Raw genomic sequence first — 20,352 nt, 5'->3', positions numbered from 1 at the left:
AGACCTAGATAGGAGAGTAAGAAAATGAGAGAAAGAGAGAGAGAAAGAGAGAGATGACTCGTAAAAGATAGAATCGCAATACTTGATAATCCATTTACCTGATCGCAAGGCTTTCCACTCTGAGAAATATATTTCTCTCTCTCTCTCTCTCTCTCTCTCTCTCTCTCTCGCTCTCTCTTTCTTTTTATATTTACCGTATTCGTCTAATACTTTTCGCAAAGAGTAAGACAGAGAAATAACGAGAAAAAAGAGAGAGAGAGAGGGAGAGATCGACTTACAATCATTATTAAGCAAAAATACGAAAGAAAAAGAAGGATGCAATATTAAATAGAAAAATAATACTATAGAAACTTAGAGTTGTGTAAAGGAATGGGGGGGGGAGAGAGAGGAGGAGAAGGAGCTGGAATTTAATGGTTGTAATGTAATATTACATTTGCGGAAAGTTCATTGCGTTTTGTCGTTTAATAACGCGCGAAACGTTGGCCGCACGTACGTGTAGAATAACAATAATAAGAATAGAAACTTTGAACGAGTCTTTCGAAAATTCGAAACGTATAGGTATATGTCGGAATATCTGAAATTTAATTAACACGCTCGCACTTTAACGTCTTAATACGCGTTCACCTTCCTAGCTCGAATACAATGGAATAAGACTTGGAACAAACGATAACGAGGCACTTCGACGCGTTATCTCGTGCGGAAATATCTCGAGAGAGAAAAGAAATTTCGTTTCGAAGAAAACCTTTCTTTTCAAACGAAAGAGAAAATAAAAGAGAACGAGAGAGAGAGAGACAGAGAGAGTCTCGCTCAGTGTTCTATATTCTTTCTCTCTCTCTCTCTCTCTCTCTCTCTCTCTCTCTTTTCTCTGTCTCTCTTGGATGAACTTTTTCAAAAGTACGACGCTTATACTTTAATCTCAACTAAAGAGATAAAAAAAGAAAGAGAGAAGGAGAGAGAGAGAGAGAGAGAGATTATTATTCCTACCTCTGGAATTATAATTATACGCGCATTGCTAGATTTATGACGACTAATTAATTCGGAAATCTAGTGTCACTAGGGATTCCGTCCCCGTGCGGATGGCATTAAATTGTGAAATCAAAATGTCCGAGTAAGAAGTTAGCAGGATGTTGAATGAGAAAATGGTTTTAGTTTTTCCTCGTGTAATCCTTTAAAATTTTGTTGTTTTCAAATGATTAATCGTTGAAAATTTATCATCAATTAACTATTATCATAATTATCCACGTAAGTCGTAATAACCCATATTACTTTTCTTTACACAGCACCGAAACTCCGACTACAGACGAGTACACCTTCAAGATGTCGGACTTAACACCAGCGGAAGGTACAAGTGCGAAGTTGTTGCAGAGGCACCCAACTTTAACTCGGTTATCGCTGAGGCCAATATGGAGGTCGTAGGTGAGCTATTCTCTCATCGTTACTTTGTAATATATAATTAATAATAATCCTTTGATCATAAAACTCACGTTCTTCGAAACGATAATTCGATTAAATCTATCAAAACATCGAACTATAATCTATATTATCCTTATGATCATCAAACATTGATTATTCTTCGAAATGTTTGATCGTATTTTATCTTTTCGACATTCTTGTTCTTAGCATTTGAATAAATATTTTATCATTAAATAGAAACGAATATGAAACAAATGTTATCATAAATATATTTAATTGTTCTAATAAATGTAAAATCGTTTGATAACGCTGTGACACCAAATTTCTATACACCCTTTGCGTAAAAGTAACTTCGAATTGCTTTCACCATAGATTAACAACACGCGATTCGGTTTAACCACGAAATCACGTTGCAACACATCTACAATGTAATATATTGCATCTGACATATTTGCGACCTACATATCTACGTAGCGTGATATCGTATTATCGTAAATTTACATCAGTCTTTTTACCGGGTTAAAAAGTTCTCTCTTTTTTTCTTTCTTTCTTTTCTTTTTTTCTTTTTTTCTTTTTTTTTTCTTTTTCTCTTTTGTTTTTTCTTTCTTCCCTTAGGTACTTTCAGTAGGCGAGAATTATTATAAAATTTGCCACAAACTAGCATGACGTCGTCGTTCTAACATTCTTACTGGTGACATACGATTTTGGCACGCGACTTTGCGATTGAACGAAGACTTTGCCCTATATTAATCGTTGCACTGTAAAATCAAATGATCTTTTTCTCTCCGGTTTTTTTCTTTTTCTCCGTTCCTTTCTCTTTCTCTTTTTCTTCTCTTTTTTTCGCTCGTTTAACGAGCGAGGCAACAACTTTTAAAAGAACGTAATTTTACGATATATTATACCGTAATAAAAAATTCAATATTTTTAATAACAAGAGTGTATCAATTTTTTCTGAAATTTAAATCGAAATAAAACGTGACGGTAGGTAAATATAATAATAATGTCAGACGCACAGAAGCCGTAGATAGGTATACATAATATATATAGCGTTATGAAAGGGGAAAGAAAGAGAGATAGAGAGGAAAGTATTTTTAAAGTAGGAAAGCATGAACGAATTTTCCTCGAGGTGCATATTTGCGACAAAATTTTCTTCTTTTTTCTTCCTCCCTTCCCCTCCCCTCCCCTCCCCTCTCCCCACCTTCTTCTTTTACCCTCTTCTCCGCCGCTAATCCTGTCTTTCCTAAACTATCTCTCGTTTTCACGAGGTACGTTTTTCCGGTCGCATTTCTTGAGCCGTACCACGATCGATAGGCCACGTACCCACCGTTACCACGTCTTTACCAGCATCGTTGAAAATTTCGTGTGCAGGAAATTACCTGCGGGTAGGTTGGCCCTCTGTCCTCGTCGTATACGTTCACGATGGAACATGCTCCGCACTGTCACAGCACGTCCGCAAGCTATTTTTTCTTTCCTTTTTACTCTTTCAACGACCCACTTTCAATGATCTGTATTACACATTGCCCTAATTTCCCAATATTACCTTCATCCTAGTAGTTAGTACAAACGTTTCAAACGAGATCGATCCGATAAATTTCAATTGAAACTTTTCTTTCATTTGCCATAAAAATAAATGAAATAATTGTCATATTGTCAACTTTAAAGAATAACGAATGATTGTTTGAAAGAGAAACTTTGAAATTTATAAGATACCGATGATCGTACCGATGATCAATTCGAATCGCAACTATCGAGACAGAAGTTCGTCGGTAGTTTAAGAGGAACTTAATCGATTTATCCTCTCGTTTGCAAATTGTTTCCTTCCTTCCGTCCCAACGGCTAACGGGCATTAGCGTCGTGGCTGATTGGCATCGAGGATCGAACGTCGTCGTCGTCGTCAGTAGTAGTAGTAGTAATAGTAGTAGTAGTAGTCGTAGTCGTCAACATCGTCGTCGATATCGTCGTCGATATCGTCGTCGATATCGTCGTCGTCCTAACGCTCGATTCTCGAATGGAAAATCTCAGTCCTGCCAGTCTTGATGGTTACCTTTAAGCCGCTTTAAGCGCATGTATCTTCTCTCCTGAAAAGTAGCAAACGTGTAACCTGAATGGATCAATCCAACCGCGAGTCGCGAATGGCTTCGTTGAATATTCTAAGCGAGGTGTCACGAAGGCTTTAGAAGCTTATCCAAAGGTTGCACTTTTATCGCAATAGCAACGTCAAGAACAATTTTGATGCGTCCTCTGCCGGCTTGAGTTGAACGAGATTAAACTACGTCGAGAGAAAAAACTTCAGTTAATAGCTTGACCTAAAACTTATATTTAATAGGTACGTGATTTAAATCTATAAAATCTAATGAAACTATTAAGAGTTAACGAATATAGGAAATAAAGAATTAATACCTCTATAGGAAAATAATGACGTAAATTTTTATTTTTAAATAAAATTGATATATACAGATATATATATATATATATATAGATGGATAGATATAGATATATAGCGATCGTTGATCTATTCTTATAATATTTTACGATTTTTAATCGATCTCTCTTTCTCGCGTAAGAAACATCGAGAACGACGATGATAAATTTTCCTATGAAAAATCGAAAAACACGCTCGTATGCGACACGTTTCGAGAATAATTAGTCGGTCTACGTCGATTGCTGCTCACGAATATGCAAATTTTGTATACACACCGTGTATAAATATGTATAGTGTATAATAGCGTATAATGAATCTACATATACTTTAATAGTGACCGAAGGAAATACAGAGAGAGAAAAAGAAAGGAAGAGAGAGAGACGGAGGGTTGGGAGCGGGGGAAGATTTTTCTTTGTTACATATTAACGATCAAATATGAGGAATAATTATTTATACTTCGTCGTTTAATCGTAAATTGGACATTTATTGTCAAATTTAAAATATAAAAGATCCAAAATATTGTTAATAAATATGTACAGTACGACTGGAAATATCTTTTTAAGGGCACAGACGTGTGCAAAAGGGTGAGCATATAAGGACATATACGCGCACATCTTTCTTTTATAAACTTCTTCGCATATAAAACATCTAATAAACGACAGAATTTCCTTCATGGTTTAAAAATGAGCTCATACGATAGCACAACTTTAAATGCTTGGTTATACGAGATCAAAGAATCTTTGAACTAACCGAGGACAGCTCTCTGCCACGAATTCACTATTTTATTTTTAAGAGACAGTCCCATCTATATCTCGGTACATATACATATACACATACATACATAAATATATATATATATATATATAATACGTATATACATATATTCGTAACATTTCCAATCCCATTAATCCGAATAATCCTTTTTCATTGCGCGAAAAATATATAGCTTTCATAGATTATTCGCAAAATATTATCTGTCTACCTTATAAGCTCTAACGGATTATGGCTTCACTTCGTCACTGTATAATTTATAATTGGAATCACTCTCGCGTTAATTCGCATTGTAATATAGATATTAATGAAAATAACTACCGACAATAATAACAATGATAATAATAATAATAATAATAATAATAATAATAATAATAATAATAATAATAATAATCTCTGAAATTATACCTCGAAAAATCTATGATTTTGAAAGTTTCTATACTTTTCATATACCTATATTTCTACCTCTCTCTCTCTCTCTCTCTCTCGTTATCTCGCGCGACACCCAAATTTCTTGTTTCCGCTTTTCATGGAAATTCTTTGCAATTTTGTCGCAGTTCTACCCGAAGAAAGTCCCGCGATAACGGGCGAAGAAAAGATTTACGCTAGCGGCGACGTTCTTGCCCTGAATTGCACCAGCGGCAGATCCCATCCCGGTGCACATCTGAAGTGGTTCATCAACGGCGAACAGGTGAGCACAAAAATTCGTCTTCCCTTTAACGAGTATCGAAAAGAGCGAAATAAATAAGAAAAAAAGAAAAAAGGAAAAAAAACAAAAATAAAAAGATGTCATGCGCGCACGCACACACACGTACACGCGCGCGAGCACGCAAAAAAAAAAAAGATAAGAAGAAGAGAAAAGAAACGAGATAAGACACAATATTCGTGGATCGATGAACGAATTCTCGACGAAGGAACTTCACCCTCCCGATTAAATCGTAAAATATTCTCAAAATCCACGTTGGTTGGTTACCAACAGAGATTCGTTTCATATGCATATCTCGTAATATTTTAAATTCAGGAATGATAATATCCCATCCATCAAAGATCGATCGATTAAAAAACAAAATCCATGAAGACTTCTCCTCGTTAATTTTTAATACTTCCGAAACTTCCGTAGCTTAAATTTTCAAGCGAATAAAGCTCGCCGACGGCTAAGGTTATATCCCCTCGTCGACAAGGGAAAATTCGAAAACTCTACTATGAAGAAGAGAAGGAGGGAAGCAGAATGTTCTCTCCCTCTATCTCTCTCTCTCTCTCTCGTTCATTTAAGTCTAATTTTTATTATCTGGATTTTATTGTTAACATCGTTTTATATTAAAATTGATTGCTGCTGATATTATTCCTGATGTTTGTATCTATTATTATAACTTACTTTCATTTCATGTATTTTGTAATTTTCTTTCTCCATCTCTCTCTCTCTCTCTCTCTCTCTCTCTCTCTCTCTCTCTTATGAAATACATATTTCATCGAAAGATAATTATTTTCTCGATTGACCTCACATTTGGAAAATCATTTATCATAGAACGTCGATTAAAACCACGAAACCCATCGACCACTTTTCCCTAGCAATATAGCCAATCATTTAACGTGGACAAGGCGTGGATCGTTCCGACGAAACAGTTATAAAGCGAATATTTTGTTTCGTTTCGCTCGAATAAAATAGAAAACGGAGAAAAATTCTATGGAAGGAAAAGAAAAGGAAAGAATGATAACGTAACATACTTCGAGCATCGATGTACCATACAAATAAATTTTCTAAATCATTTTGTGCTCGTTATTTTAACGAGCACAAAAGATGAGAGAGAGAGAGAGAGAGCACAAATAAAAAAATGTAAAACAAGGATGAATTGTTTATTTAAAAATATATATACGAGATCGTAATTATCAAGAGTAAACAGCAGGTTTAAACAAAAAGAAAAAAAAAAAAAGAAAAAAGAAGAGAGAAAAAAAGTATGACTATTTCCTAAAACATATGAATTTATAAAAAATTAAGTCGCTATTCAGCTTACTCAGCTTATTTTTTTCACGCTCTCGCGAATGGATTTTTAATTACTTCACCATTTTAACGATATATTTTTAGTCGGACGTAAACGAGTATCGTTCTTAACATCAGCGTGAAAGAAAAGCTATTCATATATTGCCTTCGTTATATATTTATTCGACTTTAATATATCGTTTTAACGTCATTCTCCACAATATATTTAAATGAATAAAGGAAAAATCGAAAGAAAGTATTGAAATTAAATTTGAAGAAAAGAATTAAATAAAATGCGTTAAAATCATAATTTTAAAACGATCGATCGGTGCCGAGAGGATGATTCACTTTGTCTTCTTCGGTTTCTTGGTTCAATGAAAAAAAAAAAAAAAAAAAAAAAAAAAAGAAAAAGAAAAAAAAATAAGAAAAAGGGCAAAGAGAGAGAGGGAGAGAGAGATAAGATATTCGTAGATTCGAAGAATAAAAGCAGCGTTTGAGATGATGGAAGGAGGCAATTTCCTGAAGGTGAAAGGGAAATCCTCTAATTAATCCGAGGAACTGCTAGCGAAGAGAGAAAGAGAGATTAATTTGCTTTTGAAGAGTCTTGAGAGAAAGTCCGTGATAGCGGTGACGCACGAGAGCCCTTCTTTTAATTGTTACCTCGTTGCAAAAGAACAATCCACGTCTTGATAATCGTCCACCTTTCGTATACCCTTATTTCATTCTTTTACGTCGATATAAAGATGGCCAAATTTTTTCCGCGAATGTGTTTTTATTTGCAACGTTAAACAATACGAATACTTTAGAAGACAGACAAAAGTTTTCCTCACGAATCTACCTCCGTTTCCTTTTCCTTTTTATATATACTTATACACATATAATATCTGTGTGTGTGTGTGTGTGTGTATGTGTGCGTTAGTGTGTATAGCTTTTCGACGAATGATGATAGGCAAAAGAAAAAAAGAGGTTAACAAGTTTCTCGTTAAAGAATTTCTTCAAATATAGACTTAATAAATAAAAAATGAAGCTGAATCGATTAGCTTTATAGCGAGCAAGTGGTCCATTAAGAATACCAGTTTATCTTTAACGAGAAAAGTTTACATAGATACTTTTCTTGCATTTCATTTTCATCGAACGAAAAAATATCTAAGAGAATAGATATCTCTCTCTCTCTCTCTCTCTCTGTCTCTCTCTCCCCCTCTCACTCTCTGTCTTTCTATTTCAATCCACTCGTTATTACTCGCGCACAGTTTTATTCTCGTGCTTGAAAATATAATTGTTCTATACAAATTGAAAATATTTTCATCGATCCTACCTTCAGTGAATAATTCATTTCCTTTTGTTACTAAATTGTTCGTGGAAAATCAGAAATGGAAGTGAAAAAGCATTTCGCACAAAAAAAAAAAAAAAAAAAAAAAAAAGAAACGAAGAAGAAGAAAAAAGGAAGATAACTCTTTTGCAACCAACATGTACCTCGAGGAACTATTTCTTCGCATCGACAGCACTAATCTCGTTCCACCTCAATTAATTTTTACGACGCTACCAAAAGAGAGAAAGAGATAAAGAGAGAGAGAGAGAGAGAGAGAGAGAGAGAGAGAGAGATAAAGAGCGGGGGGGTGGAATGGGGAGGAGGTAGAAAGAAAGGTAAAAATGAAGATCGGAAAAGGAGAGAGTAGAGTGAGTGAGAAGAACCTTTGTAAAACGCTTTACGCGAGCTGTTTTTCTTCGGAAGCAATCGTTACTTGAAAATTTATGCGCTCCAAGAGACGCATATCCAGCCTTTTTCCTGGCTGTTCACTGAGGACGATGATAAAATTTAAAACGGGGCGAATGCAGAACAGAGAAAAGAAAATAAGCGTTATGAAGGAATTTAAAGAGTCAAACGTTCAAATTTAGAACGCTGAATCGATCGTCAGAGCATTAGATTAAAAAAAATTAAGAATAATTTATATAAAATCCTAAACTCTTCAAATCAAGAAATATCTAAATAAAATGGATCACGGCTGAAACTGTAATTAGAAGAATTCATGAGGAAAAAGAAAACGTTTAATCTTTCAAACTAACTGTTTCTCTCTCTCTCTCTCTCTCTCTCTCTCTCTCTATTCTTCATTTTTAATTCAATTAATAAATCGCAGAAGAGATTTAAATAAGAACTCTTTATTTCCTCGAAAAATTCTTCTTTGTCTTCGAAACAGTTTAAAAATCTATAATATCTTGATTTAATAATATATCATTCTCTTATATCGTATTATATATCCATAAGATAACTTCGAAAGCGATTCGCGTAGAATAATCTGACATGTGTCAATAAGTCGACGATCATCATTGATCTAATTATTTTCTATATCTCACGTGAATACACATATCTATCCTATCTATCTATTGTATTTCGATTCGATGATTTATTCGTTTAAAGCATCACCGTTAATCGTACATTGAAAATTTCCCGTTCATTTTCACATTTGATTGCTAACAACAATATTACATCTCTCTCTCTCTCTCTCTCTCACACGCACACACATACATGCACATAGAAATACAGAGAAACTCGTATCGTTGTTCCATGCAGCTGTTTGTATTTTTGCAACATCCCGCGATCAGAATTTGTTGGGCCGACACGAAAAATGAAAATTTTTCATATCTCGCGAAACGAAGAGTGTCCATGGCGTATACCTACCTAACTACTATCTATCTACCTACCATAAAAGCAAAAATTATTTTCATTTCGCGATTCCTGTCACGTCGGCTTGGGAAATAATTTTCCTAAATTCTCGTCACGCGTTTGTCCTCCAGGTGAAAGCGGATTCGGAACTGAGGCACGAGCAGCACGGCTTGATCTCGACGACATCGACTCTGCGACTGGAACTCGAGCCAGATCATCTCTCGAGCGAAAAGATAAACGTCAGGTAAAGTTGTTTTTTTCTTTCTCTTTTTCTTTTTCTTATTTCTTTTTTTTCTTTTTTCTTTTCTTTTTTCTTTTTTTTTTTTTTTACGTTCAAAGACGCTTTCGTCTATACCGTTTCTTTCTCTCCTTTTTTTTTTTTGTTTCCTTTTCTCTTTTCCTTTTCTTTATTGCTTTCTAATCTCTTCTATGTTTTTTCTATTCCAAAGGTGCGAGGCAATCGTTCAATCGAGCCAAAAAACGAACGATTCATACATTGACTCGCGTACAACGGAAATATTTGGTGAGTAGTTTGATAAATTTTTTTTTTTTTACTTTCAACCAATTGCAACGTTGTTCTTGTTCTTTCTCTCTCTCTCTCTCTCTCTCTCTCTCTCTCTCTCTCTCTCTCTCTCTCTCTCTCTCTCTCTCTCTATCTCTCTCTCTCTCTCTCTATCTCTTTCTTTTTCGTTTTTTTTTCGATACTCGATACAATCGCTCAGACAAATAATATCAATATTATTTATTATTCGCAAATTTATAAGATTGTCTTGGTAAAAGGTAATTCGAGCCGTGCTCGTTTCCCTCGTGAAAATCTCTCGTGAGAAAAGCGCCACGAAGAAATTGAAACAATATTTTACAAGTACTTGCGACCGAAGGATATACCTCTCTCTCTCTCTCTCTCTCTCTCTCTCTCTCTCTCTCTCTCTCTTTCGTTCCATGCTGCTTTTCTTTCTCTCCTTTATTACATCTTTTTATTCGTCTTTTCCTCTAGAATGGTCGTTGTCACCGGTATCCCGTCTATCCGGTGTTAGTTACCCTCTAATTGCGACTTAAATTAGCCGTAGTCTTCTACAAGCTTGTCCTTTTTATTAGTGTTCCTTCGTTCTCTTTCTCTCTCTCTCTCTCTCTCTCTGATTCTTCTTCTTATTCTTATCTCTCTCTCTTTCTCTTTCTCTCCCTCCCTTCGTCTCTCATCTTCCAACATCTCGTCGAGAAAATACGGTCGTAAAATTACGCGACATCCTAGAGAGAATAAGCATCGCTTAATCTCATGAAATTAGCGACGTTAGCACGACTTGACGTTTTCATTGCTCTTATATGCATTCGTCTCGCGCATTACATTGAAAATAATTGGTACCGTATTCTAACGTATATATTAACTTTAAGAAATACCTTTAAGTAGGAAAATGGATACGTCATATTCGTATAAGGGTTAATTAAAAGCTATAATTATTAATCTAACTTTATCGTGTTATCGATAATCGTATTAGATAAAATTATATTTAATTTCTTAATATGCGATAGTGATGCATTCGACGAATTAACGTTTCGCCAATCGACGATGATGAATGCCGTCGAAGTGAGAGGAATTCGTGTTCTATCGTAGTTCCTTTCACAAATACATTTAGATTTCAACGAATCGTACGAGTCTTCATTTGTGTCTATGTAAATAATATGAATTAACACATATACCTATACGTATGCAGGTACAAACCGTTACGAATGCATATCAAGAATAATCAAATGGCCATTAGTTATGCAACGCCACGGCATATAAATCCCAGCGGGAAGAGCTTTGTCGAATTACAATGCAAATAATACGCGCGGCATTTGACCGATCCCTAGTATAACGATCCCATTGATGCTTTTACCAAACCAATGATAAAATGCATACATGTAGGTATGTCTATACGTAGGTATGCGTGAATACACGTGCACACATCTGTTCGCATCTCTCGATATTTTAATTCGACCCTCAAAAAAAAAAAAAAAGAAAAAAAAAATAAACGAAAGGAAAGTTACACATGATCCGTCATCATTTGTCGCTCGAGAGAGGAAGAAAGGATAAAAAGAGAGAGAGAGAGAAAAAAAAAGGGAGAAAAAAGAACAAAGAGATATTTACATATAATGGATAAATTATCAGGGAAAAAAAGAAAAACAAACAAAAAATTTCAATACGAAATAACGATATACGTTATATTAATGGCATCTTTATCGTTATCGCTTTTCAAAGGTACTATCAAAGAAAAACAAGGATGAAAGATACTTTCATCGATATAAAAGAGATGTACCTATAGAAGAATCTTTACTCTTCAACAACTTTTTTATCAATATTATTCCATGGAGAGGTTCTATACTGGTAATTGGAATAAAACGTTTTTCTCTCGTATAAATGCTTTTTCTCTCGTCTTGCTTTTAAAAACCAAGGGCAAAACGAAATGAGATCATGGTAAATTGTATACCACTCTAATATCCATCAAGAATTTTTCATATTTGCTAACTCCATTTATATACAAAGGAAAGTATTACGTATACACGCAACATGCATATCTTCATAATATATAGTACACACAACAGACACACACCTACATATATATATATATATATATATATATATATATATATATATGTCTGTATAAATAAAGAAAGATCAACTGATATTTCTCCTTATCTCGCAAAAAAAGAATAAGCTATTATTGCAATTAAAGACGCATTACGGTCATGATTTTTCTAAAAATAAATTTTCAACTTTTGATTGCTCTGTTTCAGTTCAAGGCCAATCCAGTCTCTTGAGGCCGTCCGCTTGTTTGCTGGTGGCCCTACTCTTACTACAACGATTATTGGTGCCTCATTAGACACCTTAAAAGGGCAAAGGATTTCCTATGACTTTCTCCCTCTCCCTCTCTCTCTCTCTCTCTCTCTCTCGCTCTCTCTCTCATCTCGTTTTTTCTTAGCCTTATAAAAGAGAAGAAAAACAAAAAGAAATATCTTTTAAAAAAAGAAAGAGAGAAAGAGAGAGGGAGAGAGAGAGAGAGAGAGAATGAAAAAGATTGTCAAAAGTCGAAGAAAAGAGTAGAAGAAAACGGAGCCTTGAGTTTCGTGACGAAAGACAATCACACCTTCGATGCCGATCGATGGTGATGAATGATCATACGATTGACAATGAACAGATATTGGAGTAGTATTCAATTAATATATCGTTGACTGTACAGTCTCTCGCATCTTGCGAAACGGTACAAAATATCTCAAGTTGTTATTTTCGGGATCTAACACCCGATATATAAAGATTATCCGTAGATAGTCAATTGTGCGAAAAGAATATCCTGAAGGAACGTTCATGAAGGAAAGCAGTAAGAAGGAATGAAGTAAATGTCGATTCACAAAAAAAGGTATTAAGAGCTCGGATAACGCACAAGAAAAGGAGAGAGAGAGAGAGAGAGAGAGAGAGAGAGAGAGAGAGAACATATATCTTTAACGTCATCATAATTGAGCACCGAATATTTCAGGTCACTATAATATAATTTAACGCGATGACGATTATTAGCTTCCAACGAGAATTAGATTTTGTCCGTATGAAAATCATATCATTTTTACAAAGCGTCAGATGAATTCCCTTTTTACTCTTGTCAAATGGAAATATCTAACGCTATAAAGAAAGTCATGAAAACTACCATCGTAGAGTTTCGCGTGTTTCTTTGAGACGCGACATCTTCCTACTTGACTTCTTCTCCGTACGTAGAAGTAAAAATTGGGATCAAGAAACACAGCGCATACGTTTGAAAAAGGTAAATTCAACATTGATTCCACGAGAAAGAAAGAGAAGAGAAATAAGGGTAAAAGCTTCGAATCGGAAAGCTGCGGGACTTTTATTTTTTACTATGAGTATATCACAGAGAGTGCCGTTCGTTCTCCGTCGTGTGTCGACGAGCCTTTCCATTTCGGCGAACGCATTACCATGAGAGCGTTATTGCTGGTATGTATAACAAAAAAAAAAAAAAAAAGAAAAAAGAAAGAAAAAAAAAAGAAAGAAACAAAAAAGAATTTAAAAAGAAAAAAAGGAACACGAAAAGCAAAAGTTCGTGCGCCGTGATCCTTTTCTATGATAATTAGGTCGTTATTCAAACGCGTCGTGCAAATGGTTCTACGCATTCGAGGAGAAACGAAATGAATCTCGTTGGACGTTTTCGATCTTTTTTCGTACGCTTCGTTCGTTGTTTCACATATCGTCGCGCAAGCTTCGATCCATCATAATCTAAAATATTTGAATTAACACGACGACCTTTTTATATCTATCGAGAGGAAGTAAAATATAAAGTACTATCTGATATATTTCGTAAAAGTAAAAAAAAAGAAAAGATGGAAAACGAAAAAAGAATAAACAGTAAGAATAATAATAGTAATAATGCAAGTATCAGGGGCTCGAAATTGAGTTGGTTGATAAAATTCCAAATGAAAGTTCATTCCATACACAGAAAACATAAACTTTGAGTAAGCACGTTGGACTTTTTTCGCGACTGCGGAAAAGTCGTAGACGAGGAAGTAGGGAATTACGTTACGCGGTGAACGAACGAAGACGATGCGGACGAAAAGTTTAAGGTCCGAGCGAAAGAGAGAGAGAGAGAGAGAGAGAGGGGGGGGGAGAGAGAGAGAGAGAGCAACTTTGGTGTTACGTAGCATTTATAAAACTTTCCGAATGCCACTTGTCCACCGAGGCGAAACTTGAGATCGTTTCCCATGGAAACGCCTTCCTTCTGCCGAGGTAGTTTTCTACTATTCGACGAGTACTGCTGTAGAGTAGAGTCGGCTACGCTTATCTCCGGACGACTAACAGAAATGAGAACGTTCTCGCGCTTCTACCTCGAGAACAATGAGGAACCCCATCAAAACGGTCGACCGACACTCGACTTCTGGGAGATCCGTGATTAATCCCAACTACTCGGGAAACACGAAACATTCGGTATAACGAGTCCTTAACTCAAAGTACATTTGATAATTCACGATCGTATAGAATAAAACGATTTGGGTAAAATGACAGAGGCAATTATTGAATTTAACGAATGTCTATCTGCTGGTTGAAATGAAGAGAAAAATTCAATGTCGATCGGATCTAAGAAATCGGACATCGATGACCTTAATACTTTATCGAAGAAAAATTTAATATAGCAAAAGGTTAGATCGAAGTATTGAGATAAGAAAGGTGTATTTAAGAAAAATCGTTTATAGCTAGATCGACATTTAGGTCTGAACTTTCAGTAGGACGTTATCGACTCGTTCCACTGGATGACAGTAGTAGTCGAACGGCCTCGTATAATCGGCCCCATTCAGAGGTGCCACAACGTCTTTCACGAGAAGCACAAGCTCAAATCTTCCTCCCATGATAGATGTTATATAACGACACTTGGCACTCGATAATAAACCCGCACACGTACTTACACAAAGAGATACGGGCAGACGCATGATATAGCGCGCGACATATCAGAATACGTAGACCGTAATATGCGGTCGTCCTTCCATTATAGTACGCTTCCTCTACACGTAGTCTGGCCTATCAACCTCGGTGAAACGAAGCAAAGAGAAGAGAAGAGAAGAGACGAGAAGAGATGAGATGAGAAGTGAGACGTCGCATCGCGTCGTTAGACCACGCGCATCAAGCCACTCCGCCGGTTACTTTCTGCCTAAAAGCAACGTCTTTTAGGCTGGTATCTCGAAGAACCATCGATAAAGTATCGTACCATCCACGTATATAGTTTCCCCGAGTAAAGTAGACGTCGAAGTAACACCAATGGTTTGTAATAGCAGTGGCGTTGGTAATAGTAGTAGTATCACGTACTAGTAGTAGTAGTGCTAGTAGTAGTAGTAGTAGTAGTAATGGTAACACTAGTCTGACACGCGTGATAACGTCTTCCTGCGTTTTCAAGAGGATCGACTTTTCAAAAGAAAGGCACGCGAAAAATCGAATCGTCATTCGAGCCTTTCTAGTCGCGATAGCTACTAAGAGCCCACATCCGACACACGCGCTCGGAGATAAAAGTAAACCTTCGAAAGAAGAATCGTGCCTGGTGAGAAGGGAAAAGATCGAAAGTAATAGAGCAAAAGAAGAAGAAGAAGAAGAGGAAAGGAGTAGGGATATTAAAGAGAGAACCGAGATCAGGGAGGAGGATGCTAAAGGTTCAAGAGATGGGAAAGAGGTGTGATAGGGGAAGGTGGTAAAGGAAAGAAAAATTCTCGCTAACGTTTCGTCGTCGAGCGAGGGAGCGAGCTCGTTCGAGCGAGCAAAGCTAACCCAAGCCAGCAGCATCCAGACTTCTCGCATCCAACTTTTCTATTTTCACCGCCTACTTTTATCTCTTGCACTTTCCTACTTTCTCTCTCTCTCTCTCTCTCTCTCTCTCTCTATCTATCTATCTCTATCTCCCTCTCTCTATCTCTCTTTGTGTTGCTTATTCTTTCTTTCTTTATCTTCTCCTTGCACGACACTAAGCTCACTTACTCGCTTTCGAAATCTCGTTGTACGGCCACGACTACGAAGACGGCTGTTTCTATTTCTTTCAGTTTTCTATGCGTTTCTCACTTCCTTGAAATAACCTTTCATCGACACAACGTTGTCGTTGTAAAGTACACGTCTTCTGTCGTCTCTTTTTCCTTGTCCTATTTGTCGTCGTCGTCGTCGTCGTCGTCGTCATCGTCGTTCTCATTGTAAATGGAAAAGAAAAAGAAAAAATGCGTGTGGTCTACGATCGATGCCGAGGCTTCTCTCTTCCATCGTTCGAAATAACGATTAAACGATCGACTCCATAATAATAATCATTGAGAAGATATTTTGTTAATCCTACGTTCTCCCGTATATACGCTTATATATATATATATATGTACGCTCATCTCGAGGCAATATTTTACAGGTCACGTCAAAGCCTCCTTAAAGTATTTAAACGGCATAAAATTTATTTTGAAATCCCGCAGCTTCTTTTTCCTTCGGCGACGACAGAGAAAAAGAAAGAGACAGTGAGAGAGAGAGAGAGAGAGAGAGAGAGAGAGAGAAAAGAAAAGAAAAAAAAAGCAAAAATAAAAAAATTCACGTCGTCCATTTTTTCCCTCTCTAACTTTCTTCTACCCAATATTCCACAACGCCACGCAAATCAATATCATCGACGATCCCAATCCGCTCGGTCGTCGATATCGGTCGCGCACGATCTCGAAATATTTTGTCACGCGTTCTGACTCTCACGTTTTCTCCGTGACATAACACGAGATACATACGTACATACATAAATACATAGATATATACGTATCCATGTACATAAATAGATACATAGATACATATCTTTTTTGCTCCGGACGATGGCCCCCGAGGCCGTGAAATCGTCGACATTCCTAGTCGAGAACGTGAAAATTTTAAAATCACTAAAAAAAAAAAAAAAAAAAAAAAATAAAAGAAACAAAAAAGGAAAGAAAATCTCGACGAGAGATTTGTATAAACATTGTACATATATGCATATATAGGTGAACAGGTGTGTGTATATGGAAGAGAAAAAGAAAGAGAGAGAGAGAGAGAGAGAGAGAAAGAAAAAAAAAAGTGTGTGCGTGTGTGTGCGTGAGAGAGAGAGAGAGAGAGAGAGAGAGAGAGGTGAGGGTACGCGCAATGAACCAAGAGAAAAAGCGTTTTGTATCGCGATACACTAGCGTGGAAGCGAATTTCAAAGAACCTTTTGTGCTTTCGATGGTCCATTAAAAGAGTGAAAACAAAAATGATGCGTCCTCGTCGTTCGTGTATATATATATATATATATATATATATATATATACATATACATATACATATACATATACATACGTACATACATATATCAAATATATACATAGTTCGTTGGCAACATCATCTTCCTCCTTCGTTCGAGCGACGCAAGAATTTTTTTTGCGATCGAACGAGATCTCGAAAATTCTACTCCCGTCTCGTTCGTTCGCGATCGATCGCATCACACGTGGTTAGTAATAAATGGGGAAAAAAAAAGAAGAAGAAAAAAAAAAAAAAGAACAGGAGAAAAAAGAAAAACAGAAAAAATAAAGTAAAGGAAAGAAAAAATAAGAAAACCAAAAAAAAAAATGAAAATAAAAAAAAGAAGTACTACTCAGTGTTGTTTAGCCTTCAGTTGTTACAAGCTTCCGATACACTGTTACAATTAAGGAAATTTAACGAAACAAAACAAGAGAAGAAAAAGAATATGCTCTGTCTGTGTGTATGCGTGTGTGTATGTGTGGGTGTGATGTGTGGGTGTGATGTGTGCGTATGCGTTCGTTCGTTCGTTCGTTCGTTCGTCATTCGTTCGAAGGGAACACGCAAAACCAATAAATGCATAATATACATTGTTTAACTCGTGGATCACTGTTCAAACGAGAAGCTTCGTCGAGTCGAAACGCATACATATTTACCTACGCATACACATATTATACATATATACATACATACATGCATACATTGCTATGCAATATGCATCACCGCTCGAAGAAACTTTTCTCGCCCGTTCGCGCGCACTTTATTAAGATACCCGAGGAAGGAAACCCACGCGAAAGAATAAAAGAGAGAGAGAGAGAGAGAGAAAGAAAAAATGTGAAAAAGAAAATAAAAAAAAAAGAAAATAGTAAAAAAAATAAAAATAAGAAAGAGAACAAAAAATGAAAAAAGAAAAACAGAATTATGTACTTATGTGTATGGCCTAATGTATATATTTCGCATATTTAGTAATAAATCATATTTCATTAATATCGTTAATTAGCTCATTTAACTCCTGTTATGATCTTCGTCATCTCGGACAATGAAAAATGGTAAGTAAAAATGATCGAATATATTCAACGTCATTATATCAAATTGCCAACCTACCTATTTACCTACCTACCTATCTATCTATCTACCTGCCTAAAGGAAACGCTAAAACATCTTCTCGCGAGATGAAATTGCTATGAGATTAAACTCGACATAGAGTAGTCTTAAAAATTCGAAGCTAACGATCCCCTTGACATTTAATTATCGTTAAATAATTAATGATAATTTTAATTCTTACTTCAACGAACGATTATAATTTTTCGAATGGTTTTATGAATTATTTCTTTTGAAAAATTAATAAAAATTATAATCGATCGAAATATTCTCTCTGATACGAAGAAAATATAATCGTTACACAAAAAAGAGAGAGAAAGAATTCTGCTTCGAGGTGATCCCTTCGTGTTCGATGATAATATCGCTTAAATGTGATTCACGGACGAAAGATAGATCATAGATAGATGAAGAGAAATAAAGAGTGAGAGAGAGAGAGAGAGAGAGAGAAAGAGAGAACGCATTGGAGAATAGCTCGAAGACGCAAGGATGAGCTCGATACAATATGAATTCCCCGGCGAGTAAACGTTCGGTCAATGGCGCCGGTCCGGAAGGCGATTAATGCTAATGGTTCGTGCAAAACGAGAACCCATCGTTTGAATATGTATCGATGCATATTTTACATCGAAGAAGAAAGAAAGGGAGAGAAAGAGAGAGAGAGAGAGAGAGAGAGAGAGACAAGAGAAGGAGGAGGAGGTTACTATCATCAGAAAAGACTCTCGTTGTAGATATTCTCAGCGATCGTCCGCCAGCTGAAAATCCACGATCGTAAAAAGGATTTAAAACGTCGGACTACCGAGACACAACTCGCTTGGGATAAAAGAAATCTTTTCTTCGTCGTCGTCGGTGTCGTCATCATCCTCGATGATGTCTTTATTGCACTGAGATATATAAAAAGAGTGGAACGAGAAATTTGTTCCTTTCGTAAGATATAATTATCATTATCGAGAGCAATAATATCAATGGAAGTCGAAATCCTCGAATATTAACTCAAGATTAATAATATAATATATCAATGGCAAGAGTCAAAAATATATTTCTTTCTAAAAATATATATTTTTATCAAGATCATGAATTAAATATACCCCATGTGTTTCTTTCTTTTTTTCATCCTCAGGATTTTCTTATCTCATGAATTTTTGTTCGTTCCTTACATATATAACCTACTTATCTTTATGATCCAACGTAAAGAAAAGAAAATATATAAAAGTATCTTCAATAATTTACTAATTAATCTCTTTGACCTATTGGACGGAGAAACGTGTGATACTTTCAGAATATCCAGTTGGATATATTTTTGCCATATAAAGGATACATCGTTAATCTGTAAAATTTTATCTTAATGCGAGAAATAATTAATGTCTAGTTGAAGCCAGTAGAACGTTCATAGACGAGCGCGTCATAGGACGAAAATTCTCCTTCCATTCTTATTCGCGATCGATAATATATTAAATTAGTTTGAATTTTTACTATATTTCCGGTCTTGCCCTCGTGAGTGTTAATTTCACTTATTAGACGAAGGATTGATAGACAACTCGACGGATATAGGTAATCGATCGGTAATCATACGGAGGAATGAGCAAACCGTCCTCGGAAATGCATTTGCAGAACATCGATATTGAGCAATCGCAAACAAATATGGCCGACGTAGCCCGTTCTCGTCTACGGGTTGTTATCGATGCGTGTCACAGAATCGATCGTGTCAGAAGCGTTGATCGTGCGATAACTCGAAGCTCGTAAGGCGCGGTCCACTAGATAGGTGTTACCCCTTAGCGTGTAAACAAACCAGACAAGCATCTCGAATACTTATCTATAGTAGGGACCCTACAAATCTTTCTTTCCTTCTTTTCTTTGTTATAAACGATATTTCGTTACAATTGTTAATATAAATCTTCTTTTACGATTTTATGTATTTAACACGATACGCATATTAAAAAAAAAAAAATAAATAAAAAGGTCGTACCTTGATATCTTTGAATTTATTACAAAGTCGTTAGACGGATAAACATCCCGTCAATCGTATTATCGGATTGTGAAGAAATTTATATACGTAAGTATCTATATAAATCCGTACGTAGGACTGTAATTATTTATTTATCAATTTTTTGAACGACGATTCATTTTCAAAGATTTCCTTTGATTGACATTTATATAATCCTAATCACCAGAAGGACATATATCAATTCCCGTATGTATTCTCCATTTTAATCTTGAAGCGAGACGACGACGAGCGT

The 20,352-nt window shown here is 35.9% G+C and overlaps 1 protein-coding gene across 5 annotated transcripts in view; it reads left to right on the top strand.

Annotated features, from left to right (window-relative positions):
- Window positions 1–18,007, top strand: part of LOC124427945 — a 66,324-nt gene extending 48,317 nt beyond the window's left edge. For all 5 annotated transcript variants that reach the window (XM_046971421.1, XM_046971420.1, XM_046971416.1 and 2 more), the window contains 5 exons: window positions 1,281–1,416; window positions 5,164–5,297; window positions 9,378–9,490; window positions 9,696–9,769; window positions 12,019–18,007. In XM_046971421.1, coding sequence (XP_046827377.1) covers window positions 1,281–1,416; window positions 5,164–5,297; window positions 9,378–9,490; window positions 9,696–9,769; window positions 12,019–12,104 — 543 coding nt within the window. In that variant the 3' untranslated portion in view covers window positions 12,105–18,007. The remainder of the gene's footprint in view (window positions 1–1,280; window positions 1,417–5,163; window positions 5,298–9,377; window positions 9,491–9,695; window positions 9,770–12,018) is intronic.
- The last annotated feature ends 2,345 nt before the right edge of the window (window positions 18,008–20,352 follow it).

This window comes from Vespa crabro, chromosome 11 (genome assembly GCF_910589235.1).
Source record: "Vespa crabro chromosome 11, iyVesCrab1.2, whole genome shotgun sequence".
NCBI classification, from domain to species: Eukaryota; Metazoa; Arthropoda; class Insecta; order Hymenoptera; family Vespidae; genus Vespa; species Vespa crabro.
This window is presented reverse-complemented; position numbering and strand designations above follow the sequence as displayed.